Consider the following 24454-nt stretch of genomic DNA (forward strand, 5'->3'; position numbering starts at 1 on the left):
AACTCGGAAGTGCGTTTATTTTTCTGTCACGTTTAATACACGCCGTCAAAATGTGTTTTAAAGACAATAAGCATGACAATAACGGAAGTTGTAGTGTTAAAGCGGAAGTGCTGTGTTCTCCCCATTGCCGCTAACTTGACGAGTAGCGCTTCCTTACCCCACTCCCCCAAATCTCCGACATTCCTTTCCTGGGAATCGCTGCAGGCAGAGGAGCCAACGAGAGTTTGTCCACGTCCGCATCGCACATCCACATCCACAAGGCCCCAGCTGCAGCTCGCAAGTCCATCTTTGTTTCTTAAAAGAGTTTTTGATTGTTGCAAAAATGTTTGCGTGTTGCATCGCCTCCTCCTCCTTCCTCCTGCTGCTGCTTTTCTCCGCGGCGAAGTGCAACCCCAGTCCGGTGGGAGATGTAGTCGTGGACGCACACTTCATCCCCCCACACTGCACACGACTCGCCAAAAATGGAGATCAGGTTCGGTACCATTACAACGCCACTTTTGTCGAAGGGAAACCCTTCGATTCGAGGTAAGAGCATCCATGTTTTCCCCTTTTAAAGTCTTAGATTAAATCTGGCGATTTTAAGTTTGGTGCGCAGGGGGCGCCGTTGCGTCACTTTTTCTTGCAGGGACTTGACACGTATAAACTTTTCTTTTTTTTTTTTCTTCTCAGCCACCAGCGAGGAGCCGCTAAGGTGGGCCTCCTCGGGGCGGGTCGCCTCATCGCCGGCTTAGAGAAAGGTATTCTGGGCATGTGTGTCAACGAGCGGAGGACCGTCACCGTGCCGCCTCACCTGGCTTATGGCAGCGAGGGCGCAGGTAAGCAAATACTAAGTAAATAAGAAATATTAATATTTTTAAAAACAATTTTTTTTTTTTAACTAAAAACTAGTTCTTTCAACTATTTAATGTAACCGCAATTTATCATACCAGACATCAATTGGATCCATTAGATCAATCGTTGTTACCCTCTAGTGGACAAGTTGGTAAATTGCAGCTTCAACATCCATCCATCCATTTCTACCGCTTTTTCCCTTTTGGGGGCGCTGGCGCCTATCTCAGCTACAATCGGGCGGAAGGCGGGGTACACCCTGGACAAGTCGCCACCTCATCACAGGGCCAACACAGATAGACAGACAACATTCACACTCACATTCACACACTAGGGCCAATTTAGTGTTGCCAATCAACCTATCCCCAGGTGCATATACGATTTTACAATAATTCGGCAAAAATAAAATACATTGCTGTTGTAAAATTTCACATACGACACACACAGACAAAAACTGTCAGCTTCCCAAAAATATTTACCACTTTAAACAAACATTTAAAAAAACGTTATTTTTCGTTGGTGTTTCATCGTTTTATAGTCAAGTATTTTTATGTACAGTATTTCCTTGAATTGCCGCCGGGGCGCTAATTAATTTAAAACCTCTTCTCACTCCTGCGCTTACCATAGGTATGCGGTAAAAGTAAGCATGCGCTAATTATTTTTAAAACCTCTTCTCACTCCGGCACTTACCAAAGGCATGCAGTAAAAACTTGAGTGTGATGTAAGCTTGGACCTTAAATCCTACTGAATAGCTCTTAATCTTCTTCCCTTTATGCGATTTCTAATACCCGGTATTGAAATCAGCCTCCTCCATTTTGAAAATGATGACAGGGGAAGTGTCACGAGTTTGACCAGGCGGTAATACTAAGCATGCACTAATTATTTTGCGAAGCGAGTTTGACCCGGCAGTAATTCAAGGCAGGCGTATACTATATGCCCTGCGGCAATTCAAGGAAATATGGTCATTTCACTTTTTTGTTCCCATTAAATACACTTTTAAGAAGCAGTTTAGTATTATTAATATCAGGTGCCACAATGGGTAACAAGAAGCAAAAACATGTACATGTTTTTCTGTGTCATGTTTATAGCTCCCAAAAACTACTGTGAATACATTTCATACAGTTTTAATATTAGTTTCTACTTTGAGTCAATATTTTAACACCGTTTTGTCCCTAACAATTCATATCGATTTCAACTTTTTAAAGGTGAGTAAAACATGTTTTTGATTAAAAAAAAAAAAAAAAAAGACTTAAATAAAAACATAATTGAACCATAATTAGGCTGCAATGATTATTCAATTAATTAGATTAAAAAAAAAAAAAAGCTTAGACTTATGTTCTATTGCTTCAATTAATCGTTTCAGTGTGCCTATTAAAAAGGTATAAATTCTGGACTGCGTAGAGATCTTGGAACTTTAAAAGTGCGGACATAGTTTCTGCAGGACCGCCGCAATAAAGTGAGTGCACATGAGAGCTTTGGTGTGAGGATGCCTGACCTGTGTGGCAGCGAAACGTCTTTCCAATTAATTAATATATTAATGCAAATATTTAACATTTCATGGTTGATAATATGCAATTATTGAAAAAAATGTCAAGCAGATTGTTTTTGTTTATTTCAACTATTTTCCTTGAAATACACTAATCAACAGTGTACTCGATTACTAAAATAATTGATAGCTGCAGCCTTTCTTTACAAATTAGCTACGCCATTATCCAACATCCATAGCAACATTTCAGTAGCAAAGCAAGAAACTTTTGCTGCATGCTTTGAATGGGAACAAAGTAGAACATGACATCTGTAAAGTCAGTAGTCCATATTACATGGACTACCACCCCAAAAAAGGGACAAGCGGTAGAAAATGGATGGAATTATTACATTAGAATATTTTGACATAAAGATGCAAGCAATTATGGTATTTTCATGTAGACATGTATTGGCATGATAAACACTTGTAGTGACGCTTCTATATTTATTTTGAATCAACTGAAATGTTTTGGAAGGTACAAAATGTCTCCAGGATGTTTTCAGGGTTGGAGCAGCTGTTTATTTCAACCTGCCAAGTTCAGTTGTGTAGTATAAATGATGCAAATGTTTTGCAGGTGACGTGGTCCCCCCTGACACCACGCTGGTGTTCCACATCCACCTCTTGGACTTGTGGAACCAAGCAGATCTGGTGGTGACCAAAACTATCACCACCCCCAAGGACTGCAAGCGCTCGGTGATGCGCACCGACTTTGTGCGTTATCACTACAACGGCACCCTGCTGGACGGCACCACCTTTGACTCCAGGTGATCTTCGTCATGTTTTTAAAAAAAACAAAAAACTAAAGGTCTCCAGACTTGGGAATGTTGATTGACGCTCGTGTGTGTGTTCTGTCGTGCAGGTGTGTGTTTTTTTCTGTGTTTGACATTGCGCTTGTATGAGCCCTACGCAGCTTCGTCAGGAAGCAGACCCGCGACTCGCTGGTGGGCGAGGGCTGGCTGATTAAGGGCATGGATGAGGGCCTGCTGGGCATGTGTGTGGGGGAGATCAGGAACATTGTCATCCCGCCCTTTAAGGCATACGGAGAAAAAGGCTCAGGTAGTGGATGAGGAATAAAAACCTCCACTCTTTGTCACTCTTATCTGACTAACATTTTGGTGGTTTCTGGCTCACCAGGAACGGAGATCCCCCCCCAGGCCACGCTGGTGTTTGACGTCCTGCTGGTGGACGTTCACAACCCCAAAGACAACATCACCATTGAGAAGCAGGAAGTGCCCGAGTCGTGCACGCGCAAGACCATCGCAGGGGATTACATCCGCTACCACTACAATGGGAGCTTCCTGAATGGCGTGACCTTCGACACCAGGTGAGCTCGTGGTCCACATTTGTTCCCTGCGACCAAAAATTATATTTTTAATTCACAATCTTTTTGAAATTTCACTTTGGGCTATGTGTGGTAATTTTTGTATTTATTATTTGTCCAATAGAGGTATTTTTTTTTAAGATATATTGCATATTTTGCATTTTACCTTTCTAAATAGTTTTGACAAAGCATAAGAAAAAACATTTTAAAAAAATGTAAACTTTTGTATCTATAGATCTGAAGTTGTAACATATTTCAATGATTCAAAATGAAAGAAATAATAAACAACTACTGTGTAGTTCATTTTAGGGTTGCTCAAGTAGAAAAACTTTTTTTTGTAAGCTACTCTTTTGTTTTGTTGTGAGTGTAAAAAAGTGAGCCGACATGTATGACTTAAAGGCCTACTGAAATAAGATTTTCTTATTTAAACGGGGATAGCAGGTCCATTCTATGTGTCATACTTGATCATTTCGCGATATTGCCATATTTTTGCTGAAAGGATTTAGTAGAGAACATCCACGATAAAGATCGCTAATAAAAAAGCCCTGCCTTTACCAGAAGTCGCAGACGATGATGTCAGCAGTGTGAGGGCTCCTCACGTCCTCACATTGTTTATAATGGGAGCCTCCAACAGCAATAGCTATTCGGACCGAGAAAACGACAATTTCCCCATTAATTTGAGCGAGGATGAAAGATTCGTGGATGAGGATATTGATAGCGAAGGACTAGAAAAGAAGAAAAAAAAGGCGATTTGAATTGGGACGGATTCAGATGTTTTTAGACACATTTACTAGGATAATTCTGGGAAATCTCTTATCTTTCTATTGTGTTGCTAATGTTTTAGTGAGATTAAATAGTACCTGATAGTCGGAGGGGTGTGTCCACGGGTGTCTTGACGCCAGTGTCTGAAGGAAGTCGACGGCAGCTGCATGGACGGCGCAAGCTCAGCTGATCTTCGGTAAGAGGCGACTTTTTACCACAATTTTCTCACCGAAACCTGCCGGTTGACAAGTGGTCGGCATCCATGTTCGTTTGACCGCTCTGATCCATTGTAAAGCTTCAACTCCAGGAATTTTAAACAAGGAAACGCCGTGTGTTTGTGTGGCTAAAGGCTAAAACTTCCCACCTCCATCTTTCTACTTTGACTTCTCCATTATTAATTGAACAAATTGCAAAAGATTCAGCAACACAGATGTCCAGAATACCGTTTAATTGCGCGATGAAAAGAGACGACTTTTAGCGGCAAATGGTGCTGCGCTAATATGTCCCCTCCAACCCGGGACGTCACGCGCACGCGTCATTAAACATCATCATTCCGCGACGTTTTCAACAAGAAATTCCGCGGGAAATTTAAAATTGTAATTTAATAAACTAAAAGGCCGTATTGGCATGTGTTGCAATGTTAATATTTCATCATTGATATATAAACTATCAGACTGCGTGGTCGCTAGTAGTGGGTTTCAGTATGACTTAATGTGTACAGCTACCAGAGGAACAGCACGTACAACACCTACATCGGGATGGGCTACGTGATAGCAGGCATGGACCAGGCGCTGCTGGGGGTCTGCATGGGCGAGCGTAGGACTGTGGTCATCCCGCCACACCTGGCGTACGGAGAAGGTGGAGCAGGTATGCTCCCGACTTTTTAACACATGACGGTGGCTTATATCCTAAGTTGCCGTGGCAATGACAAATCTTCCGCAGGTAACGTAATCCCGCCGTCCGCCGTGCTGCTCTTTGACCTCCACATCATCGACTTCCACAACCCGAGCGACAAAGTGGACATCCAGATCCTTCACAAACCCGACGTTTGCAATGAAACCACGGCCACCAACGACCTGGTCCGCTACCACTACAACTGCACCCTGGTGGACGGCACACGACTCTTCTCCTCGTAAGTAAACTCCTTTTTTTTTTTACCTCTACGGCTTTCAAGCCACAAGTGGCTCTTTAGTGCTGCCCTAGTAGCTCCCTGGAGCTTTTAAAAAAAATTTATGAAAATGGAAAAATACATATTTTATGTTTTAATATGGTGTCTGTAGGAGGACAAACATGACACAAACTTTCCTAATTAGAAATCCCACTGTTTACATTAAACATGCTTTACTGATGAGAGTATTTGGCGCATACCATTTTGTCATTTCGGAAGTCCTTGAACGCACCGTAGTTTGTTTGCATGTACAACTTTCCTTGATGCTGCCACAGAAAGATGTTTTATGCCACTCATTCTTTGTCTCTATCTGTCCACCAAACGTTTTACACCAAACATTAACAAAGCTCACAGAGGTGAGCTTTGTTAAAGTTATTGACTTGTGTGGAGTGCTAAGCAGACATATTTGGTCACTGCATGACTGCAAGCTAATCAATGCTATTAATGCCAGTTGTATGTACATAATGCATCATTATGCCTTGTAGTTTGTATATTTGAGGTCATTTTATCTGTAGTTTCCGTTTCCTTCAACTTGAACACACACATCTTTACCTTTGGCCATTTTAAGCCAGTAATGTCCAGGAGTTATCACACCCTCTGAGAAGCCTCTGTTTTAGTAATGTTTTCCAATGTTGTAAAAATGTGTAGAATAAATATATTTCAACATTTCTCTCAAAGAATATTTGCATCAGCCTGCGACACATAGTCATTTTGATAGTAGTTTAATATAGGCACTTACATCATGTGTTGCCTTCATTATAACACTTATAAAGCCTTTTTACATTTTTTGCAGCTCCAGACAGATTTTTGTTTTGGTCCAATACGGCTTTTCAGCATTTTGGGTTGCTGACCTCCGGGTTGTATTCACTTATTTAGTTAGCTTGCAATATTACTGCTTAAGAAAGTTTAAAACCCTTATAATGGGGCAGGACCCACTCTGACCTGTTAATGGACAAACAACTAATGGCATGGAAGGTCATCTGGCCAAAGCCTGGTCAATTGATATCTTTTCTGTTGTCCCATAAGACAGTCTTTCTCAAACTGTGATACTCGCGATATTAGTGGTAGTCGGGCGCCATCTAGTGGTATGCCAAAGAATCACTGTTTTAAATATTCAAACACAAATACATATTTGTATTTTCGGCCACTGTAACATTACACACGATTTGAACAGTCACAGTGTTTGAACATTTAATAATGTTACAGTGGCTGAAAATACAAATATGCCGGTTTATTAAAATCTAACTTGTTTAATTAATATTTAGGCCTACTACGCCACTGTATTTTTTTGTTGCTCATTATGGTGGTACTTGGAGAGCCAAGTGTTTCTGAGGTGGTATGTAGTAGAAAAAAGTTGGAGAACCACTGCCATAGGACATTGACACCGTTTAGTTAACAATTTCATATCATGCTGTAAAAAATGAGGTGAGTTGATATTTTGTTGCAAGTAGTTACTGGTGAACTTTGCCAGATGCTGGTAATTCCATGAAACGCAAGACTTAGAGTATTGAGTCTGAGCCATGATGCCGTGTGTCCCCTCGCTTGTCAGACACGACTACAAGACCTTGCAGGATGCGGTCCTGGGCTCGGACAAGGTGATTGACGGTCTGGACGAGGGTCTGCACGGCATGTGCATTGGGGAAAGGAGGCTGGTGACAGTTCCCCCTCACTTGGGCCACGGAGAAAAAGGAGGTGAGCGCTGCCCTAAATGCCAAACATGACGGAAAGGAGAGTGTTGACGTGACCTGGTGACGTTTGCAGCCACCGGCGTGCCCGGCAGCGCCGTGCTGGTCTTTGACGTGGAAATGGCAAGCTTCGAGAAGGGCGTGCCGCCTGGTTACCTGTTTGTGTGGCTGGATGACACGCCCACTGAACTCTTCCAGGCGCTGGACATCAACAAGGACGGAGAAGTCCCCGAAGAGGAGGTGCGTTGACATCAAAAAAAGTGACAGTGTGTCGAAGCAAAAGGTCACATTGTGGATTGTCCCAATATAACATTTTCACTTCCGATGAGTTGCTACCTATGTTATCCAATACTGTACAGGTGAAACTAAAAATTAGTCTATCTTGCGATTACATTTCCGAGGTGCAACTAATATATGACTTAGGCTCGCAACATGCAACAATATATTTGGATATTTATGGCAGCTTATGAAAACGTTGCATTGAAAATCTCAGAAAATTTGACTATCAGACATGGTCATCTAAATTATTAAAAATAAAGGCTTGCCATATCTCATTTTGCATCTGAGTTTTCATCACAGAATAGTTTCTTTCACATTGGAGGTTGAACTCTAGCCCAATATTTAAATTTTTTGAATTTTACTTGTATCAGCATGAACAATCTAGTTCATACTTATTTTGTAGCGTGGAACATTAGAAAACACTTGATCAAGTGTAATTACTGTAAAAAAAACAATAGAAGGTATAAAACAAACCTATTGAGGGTTTCCCCCTAGATCTCCACTATCTTTGTGGTGGTGGGGGCGTGGTCAATCTAATATATAGGACTTGCTCATTTTGATTTGCAATGATGCATATATTTAATTTAAAAATTCTAACAAGACTGTGCTGTTTGCTCAATGCAGTTTCAATGGTTGCTACTTATTGTAAAAAGTAAGACTGGCTACACTTTATGCTGCCCTCCATGAATGTTGGAATTTAATTTTTCAAGTATGTGGACAGTCTTTTGAATTATATTTGATAAAAAAGTGTTTTTTTGATATTCTTCACAATAAAATAATTTTAAAACTACCCACACCAAAAATATACATTTATATATACATACACATGAAGTGTACATACATGAAAAAATAACATTAAATTAATAATATAATTTGGAATAAACTGAAAAAAGAAACACAATTAGGCAGGCTGAAGGTTGAGCTCTTCTAATAGCTTAATGCTAACGTACAATGGACTGGCTCATAGAAAATCAAACTCCGATTAGCACAGCTAATGGCACATATAATGTATATAAACAATAATTCACACCAACATTCATATCTACGGACAATTCGTTTGCCATGAAGCTAACATGCACTTTTTTGGAATGTGGGAGGAAACTGGAGTGCCCGGAGAAAATCCACACATGCACAGGGACAAACACACACACTCCACAAAACGACATCCAAATAGAGGTTCGCAGACGCACACAACCTACATTGTCGGTAGTAATGTCAAAAGATTTAGGGTAGTTTACACTGGCTTGAAGAAGAAATGCATTCATAAGCTTAAAATATATTTATTTTCAACATTCTCTCGTGTCAACTCTGTTCAGGTGCACGACTAGCTGCTGATGCGCCTCCGACAGGCCATGTAGATGTAGAAGTTTTACATGTAGAAAGAACCCTGCAATTTATTATTAATTGCCTTAAATACGTTCAAGTGGTAATTAGTTTTTGGCAAAAGTTAGTAAGTTAAGTTAAATGATGCGGACACGTTTGTTACTGGATACCTTCTAATACAATTCTACTTTGGATATTTTGCGTGAATATGTAACCGTAATTGTTTATGTTGACAAATGTCCCGTTCTAGACTGGAATATTGTTGAATTAAGGACACCTATTGTGTAGTCGTTAGCTCCTCCGATAGCCAATCATACGGCTGGATGATATGGCTGAGAACTGTATCACGATGTGTTTCATACCGGTTGTTATCGATAATTAGTGGTAATTTTTTATGATCAAAAGGACTAGGAAAAAATATATATTTAATGGAATATATATATTTATCTATACATATATTTAATGGAAACATTTTTATTTATATGTAATCCTGCTGATTATGATCTTTTTTGGTATAAAGGCAGAAAGGAAATGTCAACACGACCATAGAAAACAATCATTGTAAACAAAATCATAAACTATAAACTATTAAATAAGGATGAGCGCCTTACATCATTTACAGACCACACTGGTTTAAAAACACATTTTCTCATAATTGTTTTTCTCCTCACTCAAGAATTAACCCCAAGACAAGATGTTGCAAACCAACCTTGATAGTTAATACGGTTACCTGACCAGCTGTTAGTTTGTCACTCCCACTGATTAGTGATCACTTCCTGCGTTGTTTGGTTATCAGAGAACGAGTGCTTTGTTTATCCATCCGATCTTGTTTTGTAACTTCCGGTTTCTTCCAACGAGGAAGAAATACATTTTATAAAACATTTTTTAATTGATGTTTTATCACTTAGCCCAGTATGCTTACCTTTTGTAAACTTCACTAAAAAACAAGACCAACTTAATGTGCTTATTGGCACACGTCGAGCTAGGACTGTTTGTGTCTTATATCAGTTTATATTGTAAATCTGATACTGTTTGCTAGTAGCAGACAGACACCACCACTAGACCATATTTGAGAGCCAGTGTCCTTTGCAGTGGACATTTTTGTCAGGTACATATTTTAGGAGGAAAAACAGCTCTGTTATGCAAAACAAAAATCTACTGTGGCGAATGTTTTACATACACGTGTCCAAACGAGTGTGGGGCATTGAATGTAAAATCACACTGAAAAGTAATTTCACATTATGTTGTGGTCCGCAGTTTGGCGAGTTTATCAAGCTCCAGGTATTGGAAGGCAAAGGGCGCATGAAGCCTGGAATGACGGCCGACGAAGTCATCGTCGACATGTTCTCCAACCAGGACCGCAACAAAGACGGACGCATTACAGCAGACGAGCTCAAGCTTAAGGTGGACGAGGACAAAGAGCGGGAACAGGCTGAGCACGACGAGTTGTGATGCACGCGATGAGCCTTCCTTGTCTCAGGGACAAAAAGTCAACACTTAAAGGACACAAACTGTTTTAATATATATGTGTAACTTTAGCTGGAAGTGAATGGATCTGTTGTAATTTTTAGGACTAAACAAAGCATCCTTATTTGAAACATGGTCAACAAAAAAAACACAACGTCACAAAAGGAGAATCGATGCAAGACCAGTACCATTGGGAGTCATTACACGACCAGCACCAATGTCCTATGAAAAAATGTGTATTGCCAATTGTGTTTAAAAAAATAAACATTTTAGGTGCACTTTGAACATTTTGGTTGTATCAATACCAATTTTTTTTTTTTACTGTTTTTACAAATAAATTTTAAAAATGACAACTGTTTACCTGGAAATAGTTGTTTTGAATGTAATATCAACTCACGAGTTGTTTTATTAGAGACACTTAAAAAATATCTGATTAAGACATTATAGTATACATTTTTGTACATAGACTGTACAGTTGTACCTAACAAAGTGTATATTAAGTTCAACTTTTACATTTTTAGGCTCAAAAAAATGTCTTACAAAAGCAGTAACTAAGAATTACTAAGGTTTGCAACAATATAGAACTTGTACAAAAGCATGGTAAGTTGTTGAGCATCCTTGTACAACAATCTATACGTTAATATTTATAGACAATGTATAAAGGAGTCTAAAATCACGAAAAAAGTACACAATGTGTACACTTTGAATCCGAACAGTCTCAACAAGAATACATTTGTCGTAAAGTGATTCCAAACATTTTAACGGAGTCTTAGCTTGAAACAAGAGGTAAAATGGCTGGACAGATAATTATAATCCACATATGTGCCTTTGTTGAGTGTCTGTGCTGTCTAGAAATCGGCATAGTAACCACAAAATACTCTTCCATATCAGTAGGTGGCAGCAGGTAGCTAATTGCTTTGTAGGCCTACTTTGAGACAAGCGAATTAGTGAAGCATGGATGGTTATCTTTATGGTTTGAAATTCCTATTGAACAACTGTGTCAGGTATTTTATGAGAACAACTTTCTACTGTCAATATAGACTATTGAGTTTCATTTTGTAACATTTTCTGCTAGGGGTGTGCCTCTGGATTTTTTCTGTGAAAAAAATGCAACTCGGCTCACATAAGGTTGAAAAACGCTGACTTATGAGTTCCCGAAGCAAGGTAAAAAAATGGAGATTCACTTCTCCAATCCAACGCCACAATGCAACACCACCATAAATGAAAGCCAATCAACACTGCTTCTTACAGGCCAGCAATCAGACATTGATTAAAGCTAAGCCATTTTACCCTCCTAAATGCTAATTAAATGATAAATGGGTTGTACTTGTATAGTGCTTTTCTACCTTCAAGGTACTCAAAGCGCTTTGACACTACTTCCACATTTACCCATTCACACACACATTCACACACTGATGGAGGGAGCTGCCATGCAAGGCGCCAACCAGCACCCATCAGGAGCAAGGGTGAAGTGTCTTGCTCAGGACACAACGGACGTGACGAGGTTGGTTCTAGGTGGGATTTGAACCAGTGACCCTCGGGTTGCGCACGGCCACTCTTCCACTGCGCCACGCCGTCCCTTATTAAGTTATTAAGTTAAAATGTTGAAAGTGGAAAAAATACCAGCATGGCAACTATTTTTGAGCTAAGAAGTATAACTAGCACAAGGGCATAAGTTTTCATACATTCGTAGAATACTTTTAAAGTATAGCTGATAATTCATATAACATGATGAATACCTACCAAAAGGGTCAACCAAATTCCTCATCAAGACACTAGAAGTTTCTATCCATTCCACCCCTCCTAAGCTAAGATGTTTTATGTTGAGTTAGGAGCTCTCTGACAGGGTTCTTAGAGTCTTAAAGAATAGGGGTCCAAATGTGTCCTGAGGTCAGAGGGAGGTATTTCCATGCGAAAAGCGATAAAAATAAAAATAGTCCATTCAGTCTTACTTGTTGGCTCCAGATGACGTCAAAAACCTGAGGATGGAGTTCGGAATGTCCATCGTCTCATCCTTCACCAGCACGATGTCAAAAGAGTTCATGTAGGACTCCCTCCTCTCGTCCACCTGAGGGAAATGAACATCTTAGTAAGTGTACATGTACATGCTAATTGGGGGGCATTGTGGTCTCACCTGGTCATTGAGGAAGCCTAAAGTGAGGATGTTGCGGGGCGCGGGCACCCCTGCCGCCATGTTGAGGTCCCCCAGGGAGTCTCCCAGCAGCAGCACGTTGGGGTGGGCGTGGAGTTCTGGGAAGCGGGCGGCGTGTGACTGCGCACCTTGACTCTTGTTGAAGGTGTGAATCAGCGGACCTTTGAATGCTCGCAGAACACCCTAATGGACAACGTAACTTTAAACACTCATCTTCAATAATGATTTTTAATATAAAGTCCATATGTTTTAGGGTACCCTTATAATTGCTACTCTAAGCACGATGACCGCTGATATGCTAACTTCTATATTAAAAACACATTAAAGCTTCTAAATTTACAACAACGTGGCAAATACTTCACCAAGACCAGGTTTGACTCTTCCGCACTGGGGTGCAATTCACTAGCTTTGTAAGCCAGCTAGAGTTAGAAGTTAGTCTTGAGTCAAACAAGCAACGTCAACGCTTAACAAGGCTACGACCTGAGTGACTACCGTCAATGACCAAGAGGGCCATGTGCTAGCACAGATGCATTCTGTGAGTGTCTCAGAGACTCCAGCTGGCAATTTTCACTATGCCTGCTTGTAATAATTACAATACAACAAAAAATAATAATAGAATGCATTTGAATTATGGGGGCTGTTGATTAAATTAATTGATCATGGTAGATGTAGAGTAGGACAGACTTTTATTCTGAGTGCCGTTTTTAATATTTTGTCCTTCTGAATGTAGTTAACATTTGTATATGTTTTATTTAATCAACAATATTTAATTATTTTCATGTGATATCTTTTTCGCAGGGCTTCAAAGTGGCAAAGGGGTTAGTGCGTCTGCCTCACAATACGAAGGTCCTGAGTAGTCAGGGTTTAATCCCGGGCTCGGGATCTTTCTGTGTGGAGTTTGCATGTTCTCCCTGTGACTGCGTGGCTTCCCTCCGCGTACTCCGGCTTCCTCCCACCTCCAAAGACATGCACCTGGGGATAGGTTGTTTGGCAACACTAAATTGGCCCTAGTGTGTGAATGTGAGTGTGAATGTTGTCTGTCTATCTGTGTTGGCCCTGCGATGAGGTGGCGACTTGTCCAGGGTGTACACCGCCTTCTGCCCGATTGTAGCTGAGATATGCACCAGCGCCCCCCGCGACCCCAAAGCGAATAAGCGGTAGGAAATGGTAGGATGGATCTTGTTCGCAGTTATTTCAAGTTCCAATTGCTATTCTAGTGGTTTTGTTTCATCCTGCTGTGTTAAAATGTACCTTTGACAGTTTTGCACTCTTTTCTAATGTCCTGTGTCTGTACAGCACTTTGATGAACTAGGGTTTTTTTTTTAGCTTAATAAATAAACCAACGTAACTGTAACAAAATATGCAGCTTTTTTTATGTGGATTGATGTATTGGATTAATAGATGATGCTCAATGTTGTATTTCTGGTGCTACAACTCACAGTGTTGTCAAAGTCCATGTAGTTGGAAATGACGTGGATGTTGGGATGGAAGACGTGGTGCTGGCGGATCATCTCCTCCAGGACATCTCCAACACCGCCAGAGAAGATCAGCAGAGGAATGTTCTCATCAGCCAGACAGTCAAAGAAGACTTTGTAGCCGTCCCTGAAGACACGTTAGACATCATGACTAGAAATGAAAAACATGCAGGGAATTAAAAACATGAAAGGTTGTCTTCTTGTTCAATACTATTCTTACCTCAGCATTGAAGAAGACTCCCTGACAGCTTGAGCGAGAAGATCCTTCCTGATCTTCTGCTCAACCAGCAGCTGGTGAACCTTCGTCCACCTTCATAAAGACAATGAACATTCAAATACCATCTTAATATTATACAAATAGCACTTTTCTCTTGTGAGGTATTTGCCACCTACCACTCCACCATGAAGGGAAGCTTTTCCTCAAGAGTCAGGCGAGCATCAATCTCTATTGGATAATAAGTGCTCAACAGGTCCCTCATCTGGATTAGGCAAGAATGTCAACATTAATACAATTTTTAAAAGGTGTGTCAAGTTGTTTTTTCTCATAAGATAATGTAGTATAATATTTACAATAATGTAATTTTTAAAAAATGCTCTCCTCTTGTATTATTCATTTGTTCCAAAGAGAGACTGTACTATTTTTTTTGTTTTAGTTTTTTCATGCTGAGCCAAAAGACTAAAAAAAATTGTGTCAACGTATTGATAAAAAAAATACAAAAAAATTGTATAATTATATTTGTGAGTATTGGGGAAAAAAACATTAAGGTATATTTAAAAAAGTATGTTTTAGAGCATTTTTTATTTTAGCTAAAGTAAATATTTTTAATATAAACATGGTTTTATTGTTATTAATTGATGTTTTAAGGTTAATACAATGTACAATATATTTAAATAATTTTTCATAAAATATGTTTAAAGCAATGCTAATTTAATAGAATTTGGCCTGTTTACCTTTTTGCCACATTCCTTATTAACCAACAGCCGGCTGTCCAGGATGTCTACAGAAGAAAATAATACAGTAAACTCATGAAGGAAAATGCGGGTGCGCTTTGTCCAATTTATGTTAAGGCCATGTCTACACAAACACGAATAGTTTCAAAAAGGCACATGCAGGGTTAAAACAATGTCCATCTACACGAGTGTAGTTTCAGAACCGTATTTGTCTACAAACAAATGCACACACCTGCTGTCATGCACGTTATGTCCAATCAGAAGCCTGGAAAAGCAGTGAACGAGGACTTGGTGGTATTCCACCTTTGTTATTGCAATGTTTGATACACTAGATGTGCAATGACATGTACATTAACCTTAAAGCAAGCCTGCGCTTTCACAGAGACTAGGGATCATTATGCATCTTTTTTTCAAGTGCTTAAGTGCTGCTGAACCCCAGGACTTGTTGCATTATACCACGTTTAATCAGCAACATGTGATATATTACAAGTGCAGGGAAGCATAGATTATTTATAAAATGTGTGCACACTAACAAGGAGCCAAGAACACCTCTTGAATGTTAATAGGTGCCGAGAGCACTCGGCGAGGGTGTGCCCTGTGGAATTATAGCACAAAAAAACTAAAGATCATCAATATAGTGATACATGGACAATTCATTGGATATTGTCTTTAACAACTTAACTTTATCATGCATTTTTTGAGTTGCTCGAGCGCATCATATGCGCGCGCACTGGCTCCATCTACACAAATGGAACCAACACACGTAAGTTGTCGGTTCATGCTCTGTCGGTAATAAAAGGATTAAACATATGAGATAATATTTATTTGCTTTGTGTCCTTTCTTATCACACAAAGCAAAAAGTCCTGCTCGTCAAAGTTCTCCCATTAGCTGGAGGTTCGACAGCTAAAGGGAGAGTTTTGCAAAGTCAATTGTGATGAGATTTTTTTATCAATGCTGAGTGAAAACAGCAGCATATTTACATTTAAACATACAGTATGTCCTCTTACAGTGTGTTTAAAGGTAGCAAGGCAGTGTTGTTGAGCTTGGGAAATGACAGCGCACGACTGAGACGTCAGCAGAGGAGCACAAGTCTCCGTTTAAACCGTGTACATGCATAAGCTAAACGGAAAGTTTTGGAAATCTTAACCTTGGCCAGCGTTTCCAAAGATTTGCGTGTGAATAAGTGGCCAAGATGCAGGGATAAGTACGGGTTTATTAAGTGTCAGTGTTCGTGTGGAAATGGCCTAAGACAGCAAACAGTTCTCTTCCTTACTGTGAGTGGTGGGGACTCTCTTTCCATTGTAGGCGAATCTGGTCAGCGTCATGTCATAGTCTGCAATAACCTAAGGAAACAAACTATTAAGTTCAAACAACGTTTCTATATTTTTAGGTCACACTACTTAAGACAGTTGACTTACATGAACACTGGCGGGGCCTTCTTGCCGCATGGCATGAAGCTTTTTCTCCACATGACGACGCGACCTCATCAGCACCGAGCTCTTACTCAACTCAGAGATAACCTGAAGTGAATAACATATTTCATTTTTGAAAGTTTACTTTTACAGATGTAAGAGTAAACTTCAATATGTAGACCAATAATATACACTACACAGTGTACCTTTTTCTGAGTAGAACTGCATGATTAATCGACACCCAATTGACAGTGCGATAATGCAACCACATTTTTTCTCCGCCGTCACTGGCATATGAGTGACAGACGTGTTCACCAATTAAAATCGATGAGCCTTGCGTTTATTCGTCTCTCGCTTCAAATAGGGAGAAAGACATCTCGCTCTGTGCATTGCTCTCAGCACGTGAGCACATTCATTTAGCAGTGGAATATACTGAACACAATAAGCCCTCTTTCTACTCTTTCACAATCAGTGGCTTGCGGGCAGAGATCAAGAGTGCCAGATTTACACACACAGGAAGCAGAGAGCTTTGCAACTGAGAAGTTAAGCAAAGTAACAAAAATTAGCATGAAAAAAATACAATGTCTCGCTGTGGGACATTTCAGCTTCAAATCGGATGATGTGAGCCCATCAACATGGACGAACTCACAAGAATGCCATGATCACGTGATAGCAACAACAACAAAAAAACATTGAACCTATTTTTTTCCAACTGGGCAAAAAAAGGAACTTTAGGATTTTCAATATTTATTTAAGTTTTAGGTAAAGTTTTTTGTGTGATTTGTATTTAGGATTACTAAGTAATTGACCTTCCAATTACAGTACAATAGTAAACTATTCTACAGTAATGAAAAATAAGTGCATATATTTTTAATTGGTTACTTGCATTATTATGTATGTTGTCTATCTGTGTTGGCCCTGCGATGAGATGGTGACTCGTCCGCCCGAATGCAGCTGAGATAGGCTCCAGTAGCCCGTGCGACCCCGAAAGGGAGAAGTGGTAGAAAATGGATAGATGGATTACGTTATAAACACTGTATGGTTTTTATCGATTGCTTCTTCAGTTTAAGAGCATGATGTAGACAAAAATTCTGAATCTGTCTGCTAAAAGCCAAATATTCTTAAAGCAAATTGTTGCATATTGTTCTAAAGTGTGTGGCACATTGAGACGAGAAAATGTTGACAGTCGGAAAGTAACGTCGTCCTCCACCCGTTATTTTTTCAGTTTTATACATTTACATGTTTAAAATATAAAAATGACAACCCGAATTGCAATCCCAATTTTTGGACAGAAAAACATCAATTAGGTTTTTACAGAGCTACTTCTGAGAAAGTGGATTTTGACAGCATAGTGTTGTTCCAAATCCATTACTGTCACCGGAATAGCCGATCGCAATAATCATCAGCTTTCTCTTCACTCCTTTTACTTAGTGAAATGCAACCACTCAAGTTAAGGTGGTTAGGCTCCATCCTGCATTAGGTGGCGTGTTGTCGGCAACATCCGGGTACTGCGCGTACTTAAGCACTTTGGGGCGGTATACCTCGGTTGGTAGAGTGGCCGTGCCAGAAACTTGAGGGTCCCAGGTTCCATCCCCGCTTCCCCCATCCCAGTCACTGCCGTTGTGCCATTGGGCAAGAGACTTTACCCACCTGCTCCCAGTGCCATGTAACTTAAATAATGGGTTTCACCATGTAAAAGCGCTTTAAGTCTTGAGAGAAAAGTGTTATATAAATATAATTCACTATAATTCACTTAAAATGCGTGTCGTGTAAATGCGCAAAATGAAATAGCCAGTGACACATACTACCTTCAACATGCATGTATGAAAATGACACTTGTAAATAGGGCTGGGGGATGTACTCGATATATCGCTGGTTTGTATCTGTGCGATATAGAAAATTACTATATTTTGGTATTCGAGTATACGTTCTCACGCAGTTGCTTTTAGCTGTGGGAATTACACTACACGCTTTTTTTTTTTTACTCATTCCTGTCTCTCCTCACAGACAAGCACCACCTTCTTACATACGTCACATACTGTCGCGTCATACGCCTTCGCATGACAGGTAGCAGCATGGTAACAATAGCTGTGATGCTAGCGGAGTGGTGCAAGGGGGTAATACGAGAGAGATTGATTGATTGATTGATTGATACTTTTATCAGTAGTTTGCACAGTACAGTACATATTCCGTACAATTGACCACTAAATGGTAACACCCGAATAAGTTTTTCAACTTGTTTAAGTCGGGGTCCACGTTAATCAATTCATGGTACAAATACATACTATCAACATAATACAGTCATCACACAAGTTAATCATCATAGTATGTACATTGAATTATTTACATTATTTACAATCCGGGGGGTGGGATGAGGAGCTTTGGTTGATATCAGAACTTCAGTCATCAACAATTGCATCAACAGAGAAATGAGGACATTGAAACAGTGTAGGTCTTATTTAGTAGGATATGTACAGCCAGCAGAGAACATAGTGAGTTCACATAGCATAAGAACAAGTCTATACATTAGAAGTACATTTGAGTTGTTTATAATCCGGGGAGATGGGATGTGAATGGAGGAGGGTATTAGTAAAGTGTTGAAGTTGCCAATCTGGTAACAAATGAAGGAAGTCATTCCTAAGAAAAATAGCACGGGGTCTATTGTCTGGCGGCGGTTTGGCTTCAAACGGGAATATGTCGAACAAGTATGCATCATAAGCTTTTCTACAAAAAGTAGCATTACTGCTAATTTGTAGCATCATTTGAAACATCCCCGCTACAGAATGAAGAGTGCTTGAAACTGCACATCAAAATCTCTGTTCGGTGCCACACTCACAAAATGCTGAAGCAACCATTTCCAGAATGTATGAAAAAAATAGTCAACATAATTTAATAACGTCCGTAGTAACCTACCACATAACAAATGACATACACTATTCGATTTCCTATTATGCAGCTCATTTTTATTAAACAATTATTGAACTATCTTGTGTGACATCATGCACAAAAGTGCACTTTATTTGTTTTAAACTATCGTAGTTGCATTCTGTACAAAAAGTGCACTTTAATTTAGTGATGTTTTGATATGTCCTCGTAATCATGCACTAATGCACTAGTGCAGTGGTTCTCTTATTAAAAGGCCATATCACCCAGCCCTACTTGTAAAGTAACAAGGTTTTATATTGCTTACCTCGATCTTGGAGGGATTCGGGGGGTACATTTCCAGAAGAGTTCGCGTGGGCGTGGAAAGCCATGGAATTTTACACACCTGCAAACACTTTTGATTGATTGAAACTTGTATTAGTAGATTGCACAGTTCAGTACATATTCCCTACAATTGACCACTAAATGGTAACACCCGAATACGTTTTTCAACTTGTCGGGGTCCACGTTAATCAATTCATGGTAATTGATTAATTCACTGTGTTGCGTCATGTCAATTTAGTACATTTAGTTTGAGTAATTTGTTGTTAGGTGTCAATGCTATAGAAATGCAAACATTTGTTTGTATGTTAGCACACAAGCTAGGCGTCTAAAAATAGTCACGTCATCCGTTACTTACCATTTTAAGCGAGAACGCCGCGCTGTTGGCGATACGTTTGCTCCGTTTCAGCCCAAACATTGCGTTTAAAAAAAACTAACTGTGTATTTAGACAAATATCAACGATAAATTGCTACATATTTAAATTAAACAGGAACGTTGACAGTAAGCCGGATGTCATTGTTTGTACTTTAAAGATTCCGCATTACGTTTCTTCCGGGATCACGTGGTTCTTGATCACGATTCGGATTGGCTAGTTGGGCCAGCAGTTGAATTCTTTTTTTTTTTTTTTTTTTTTTAACTAAACAATGTAGACAAAAAGCAGGGCACTTTCAACAAAACTCTTTCAAACATCAATCGGGTTGAGCGAATGCTGTATTTCACAAAACAGGTAAAGGAAAGCAAATTAAAGCAAATACAATCAATCAATGTTTATTTATATAGCCCTATAAGTGTCTCAAAGAGCTGCACAAGCCACAACTTATGTGGGCACAGACCCCACATAAGGGCAAGGAAAAACTCACCCCAGTGGGACTTCGGTTACAATGACTATGAGAAACCTTGGAGAGGACAGCAAATGTGGGTAACCCCCCCTCTAGGGCAGTGTTTTTCAACCACTGTGCCGAGGCACACTAGTGTGCCGTGAGAGATTATCTAATTTCACCTGTTTGGGTTAAAAATATTTTTTGCAAACCAGTAATTATAGTTAGCAAATGATGTGTCGTTGTGTGTCGGTGGCGTCGAGAGCTCAGCAGAGTAACCATGTAATACTCTTCCATATCAATAGGATCAGTAGATGTTGGAAACAGCGGGAGGCAGCGTGCAGGTAAAAAGGTGTCTAATTCTAAATCCAAAAATAAACAAAAGGTGAGTCCCCCTAAGAAAAGGCATTGAAGCTCAGGGAAGGCTATGCAGAACAAAACTAAAACAAAACTGGCTACAAAGTAAACAAAAACAGAATGCTGGACGACAGCAAAGACTTACTGTGGAGCAAAGACGGCGTCCACAATGTACATCCGAGCATGAAATGACAATCAACAATGTCCCCACAAAGAAGGATAAAAACAACTGAAATATTTTTGATTTCTAAAAGAAAGTAGGTGCGGGAAATAACGCTCAAAGGAAGACATCAAACTGCGACAGGAAAATACAGAAAAAAGAGAAAAAAGCCACCAAAATAGGAGAGCAAGACAATAACTAAAACACTACACACAGGAAAACAGCACAAAATGGTGTGATGTGACAGGTGGTGACAGTACACCTACTTTGAGACAAGAGCTATAGTGATGCATTGTTGGTTGTGGTTTAAAGTCATATCCAACAATTGCGACAACTACTTTTTACTGTCAACTGAGTTTTGTTTTTTAATGATTTTGTACTGGTGGTGTGCCTGCACATTTTTTCAATGCAAAAATGTGCCTTGGCTCAAATAAGGTTGAAAAACACTGCTCTAGGGGAGACCAAAAGCAATGGATGTCGAGCGGGTCTAACATGATATTGTGAAAGTCCAGTCCATAGTGGATCCAACATAACAGTGAGAGTCCAGTCCATAGTGGATCCAAAATAGTAGCGAGAGTCCCGTCCAGAGTGGAGCCAGCAGGACACCATCCCAAGGGTCAGCAGCGCAGATATGTCCCCAGCCGATGCACACGAATAAAATACAAATATGAATAGAATATAAAAAAAATAGGATAAAATATGAATAGGATATAAAAAAATAGGATAAGACACAAAATTCAAAAGGACAAAACAAGTCTAATCTTAATCACTTTGAATTTCTCCAACGACGATATCAATTTAAGGGCTTTTGTACTTTTAACCATTTTCCAAGATTTAATTGATAATTTGAAACTATTAAACCAATTAAAAAAAATGCAGATTTTACTTTTAGAAATCAATCCATCCATTTTTTACCGCTTGTCCCGTTTGGCGTCTCGGGGGTTGCTGGAGCCTAAAGCTCGGTTGGTTGAGTGGCCGGGCCAGCAACTTGAGGGTTGCAGGTTCGATCCCCGCTTCCGCCATCCTAGTCACTGCCGTTGTGTCCTTGGGTAAGACACTTTACTTACTTGCTCCAAGTGCCACTGGTTTCAATGTAAATATTGGGTTTCAGTATGTAAAGCCCTTTGAGTCACTAGAGAAAAAGCGCTGTATAATTATAATTCACTTCACTTCACACTTCACTATCTCAGCTGCATAAATGGCTTGAAGGCCGTGTACACCCTGGACAAGTCACCACCTAGGGCCCATTTAGTGTTGCCAATCAACCTATCCCCAGGTGCATGTCTTTGGCGGTCGGAGGAGGCTGGAGTACCCGGAGGGAACCCACGCAGTCACGGGGAGAACATGAACACACAGAAAGATCCTGAACTCAGGACTACTCAGGCTTTTCGTATTGTGAGGCACATGCACTAACCCCTGCACCACCGTGCTGCCTTTTTAGAAATAGACATGTGTAACAATTTTTGCTTGAAACATAATAATGTTGACAAACTTTTCTATGTTACCATCATTTATATTCCAAATTTCATCTCTTTGATTGTGAATTGGGACATCTCTCAGTCAATTTCTGATTTCCTCCCAAAACAGATACAGTATCACATTCCACAGACTATTGACATCTTCCATAGCTCCACAGACATAACAGCCATCGACCTCCATGTTAATTTTATTTTTTTTAAATCCTTTAAAGGGTATATTCCATTAATAGTTTTAAATTGTATTTCTTAAATTTTGGGAATAATTGGGTATTTAACATACACTATATTGCCAAAATTATTTGGCCAACTATCCTAATGATCAGAATCAGGTGTCACTTGGTCTGGCCACAGGTGTATAAAATCAAGCACTTAGGCATAGAGACCGTTTCTACAAACATTTGTGAAAAAATGGACCGCTATCAGGAGCTCATTGATTTGCAGCGTGGAACTGTAATAGGATGCCACCCGTGCGACAAATCCAGTGGTGACATTTCCATCCATCCATCCATCCATCTTCTTCCGCTTATCCGAGGTCGGGTCGCGGGGGCAACAGCCTAAGCAGGGAAACCCAGACTTCCCTTTCCCCAGCCACTTCGTCTAGCTCTTCCCGGGGGATCCCGAGGCGTTCCCAGGCCAGCCGGGAGACATAGTCTTCCCAACGTGTCCTGGGGCTTCCCCGTGGCCTCCTACCGGTTGGACGTGCCCTAAACACCTCCCTAGGGAGGCGTTCGGGTGACATCCTGACCAGATGCCCGAACCACCTCATCTGGCTCCTCTCGATGTGGAGGAGCAGCGGCTTTACTTTGAGCTCCTCCCGGATGGCAGAGCTTCTCACCCTATCTCTAAGGGAGAGCCCCGCCACATGGCGGAGGAAACTCATTTCGGCCGCTTGTACCCGTGATCTTATCCTTTCGGTCATGACCCAAAGCTCATGACCATAGGTGAGGATGGGAACGTAGATCGACCGGTAAATTGAGAGCTTTGCCTTCCGGCTCAGCTCCTTCTTCACCACAACGGATCGGTACAACGTCCGCATTACTGAAGACGCCGCACCGATCCGCCTGGTGACATTTCCTCGCTTCTAAATATTCCAAAGTCAACTTTCGGCTTTATTATAAGAAAATGGAAGAGTTTGGGAACCGCAGCATTTCAGCCACAAAGTGGTAGGCCACGTAAACAGAGGGGTCAGCGGATGCTGAAGCGCATTGTGCAAAGAGGTCGCCTACTGCACAGCCAGTTGCTAAAGAGCTCCAAACTTCACGTGACCCTATGGGTTAGAATGGGATGGCACGTCAAGTTCATATGTGAGCCAAGGCAGGTGGCCAAATACTTTTGGTAATTTAGTGCAGTGGTTGTTAACCTTTTTTCAGTGATGTACCCCCTATGAACATTTTTTTAATTCAAATACCCCCTAATCAGAGCAAAACATTTTTGGTTGAAAAAAAAGAGATAAAGAAGTAAAATACAGCACTATGTCATCAGTTTCTGATTTATTAAATTGTATAACAGTGCAAAATATTGCACTGTTATACATAGGCGGCATAGCTCGGTTGGTAGAGCGGCCATGCCAGCAAACTTGAGGGTTGCAGGTTCGATTCCCGCTTCCGCCATCCTAGTCACTGCCGTTGTGTCCTTGGGCAAGACACTTTACCCACCTGCTCCCAGTGCCACCCACACTGGTTTAAATGTAACTTAGATATTGGGTTTCACTACGTAAAGTGCTTTGAGTCACTAGAGAAAAGCGCTATATAAATATAGTTCACTTCACTTCATTGGTAGTGGTCTTTCTTGAACTATTTGGGGAAAAAAAGATACAAAAATAACAAAATTTTGTTGAAAAATAAACAAGTGATTCAATTATAAATAAAGATTGCTACATATAGAAGTAATCATCAACTTAAAGTGCCCTCTTTGGGGATTGTAGTAGAGATGCATCTGGATTCATGAACTTAATTCTAAACATTCCTTCACTAAAAAAGAAATCTTTAACATCAATATTTATGGAACATTTCCACAAAAAATCGAGCTGTCAACACTGAATATTGTTGCATTGTTGCATTTTTTTCACAGTTTATGAACTTACATTC

At 40.2% G+C, this 24454-nt stretch overlaps 2 protein-coding genes across 2 annotated transcripts; one reads left to right on the forward strand and one right to left on the reverse strand.

Annotated features, from left to right (window-relative positions):
* Positions 1-160: 160 nt before the first annotated feature.
* On the forward strand, positions 161-10643 carry LOC133558349 (peptidyl-prolyl cis-trans isomerase FKBP10-like). Its single transcript, XM_061909652.1, has 10 exons — positions 161-525; positions 670-815; positions 2928-3117; positions 3264-3409; positions 3488-3677; positions 5158-5303; positions 5379-5568; positions 7154-7296; positions 7366-7529; positions 10149-10643. The coding sequence occupies exons 1-10, from the start codon at positions 323-325 to the stop codon at positions 10341-10343; spliced, it is 1713 nt and encodes a 570-aa protein (XP_061765636.1). The 5' UTR covers positions 161-322; the 3' UTR covers positions 10344-10643.
* On the reverse strand, positions 5408-20133 carry LOC133558351 (7-methylguanosine phosphate-specific 5'-nucleotidase-like). The gene is made up of 10 exons (XM_061909657.1): positions 19912-20133; positions 19540-19626; positions 16356-16457; positions 16211-16280; positions 14937-14983; positions 14379-14464; positions 14206-14295; positions 13950-14112; positions 12493-12693; positions 5408-12426 (listed from the first exon to the last, which is right to left on the reverse strand). Exons 1-10 carry the CDS (start codon positions 19969-19971, stop codon positions 12307-12309), a joined length of 1026 nt encoding a protein of 341 aa, XP_061765641.1. The 5' UTR covers positions 19972-20133; the 3' UTR covers positions 5408-12306.
* Positions 20134-24454: the final 4321 nt, after the last annotated feature.

This window comes from Nerophis ophidion, linkage group LG08, assembly GCF_033978795.1.
Source record: "Nerophis ophidion isolate RoL-2023_Sa linkage group LG08, RoL_Noph_v1.0, whole genome shotgun sequence".
NCBI lineage: Eukaryota > Metazoa > Chordata > Actinopteri > Syngnathiformes > Syngnathidae > Nerophis > Nerophis ophidion.

Bases quoted from the DNA above. Each gene is read 5' to 3' on its own strand.
- LOC133558349 (XM_061909652.1), top strand. From the start codon at position 323: ATGTTTGCGTGTTGCATCGCCTCCTCCTCCTTCCTCCTGCTGCTGCTT. The intron at 5,304-5,378 runs GTATGCTCCCGA...AATCTTCCGCAG, and splicing joins GTACGGAGAAGGTGGAGCAG to GTAACGTAATCCCGCCGTCC. The intron at 7,530-10,148 runs GTGCGTTGACAT...TGTGGTCCGCAG, and splicing joins GAGAAGTCCCCGAAGAGGAG to TTTGGCGAGTTTATCAAGCT.
- LOC133558351 (XM_061909657.1), bottom strand. From the start codon at position 19,971: ATGTTTGGGCTGAAACGGAGCAAACGTATCGCCAACAGCGCGGCGTTC. The intron at 16,281-16,355 runs GTAAGTCAACTG...TTGTTTCCTTAG, and splicing joins AAGGCCCCGCCAGTGTTCAT to GTTATTGCAGACTATGACAT. The intron at 12,427-12,492 runs GTGAGACCACAA...CATTTCCCTCAG, and splicing joins TAGGCTTCCTCAATGACCAG to GTGGACGAGAGGAGGGAGTC.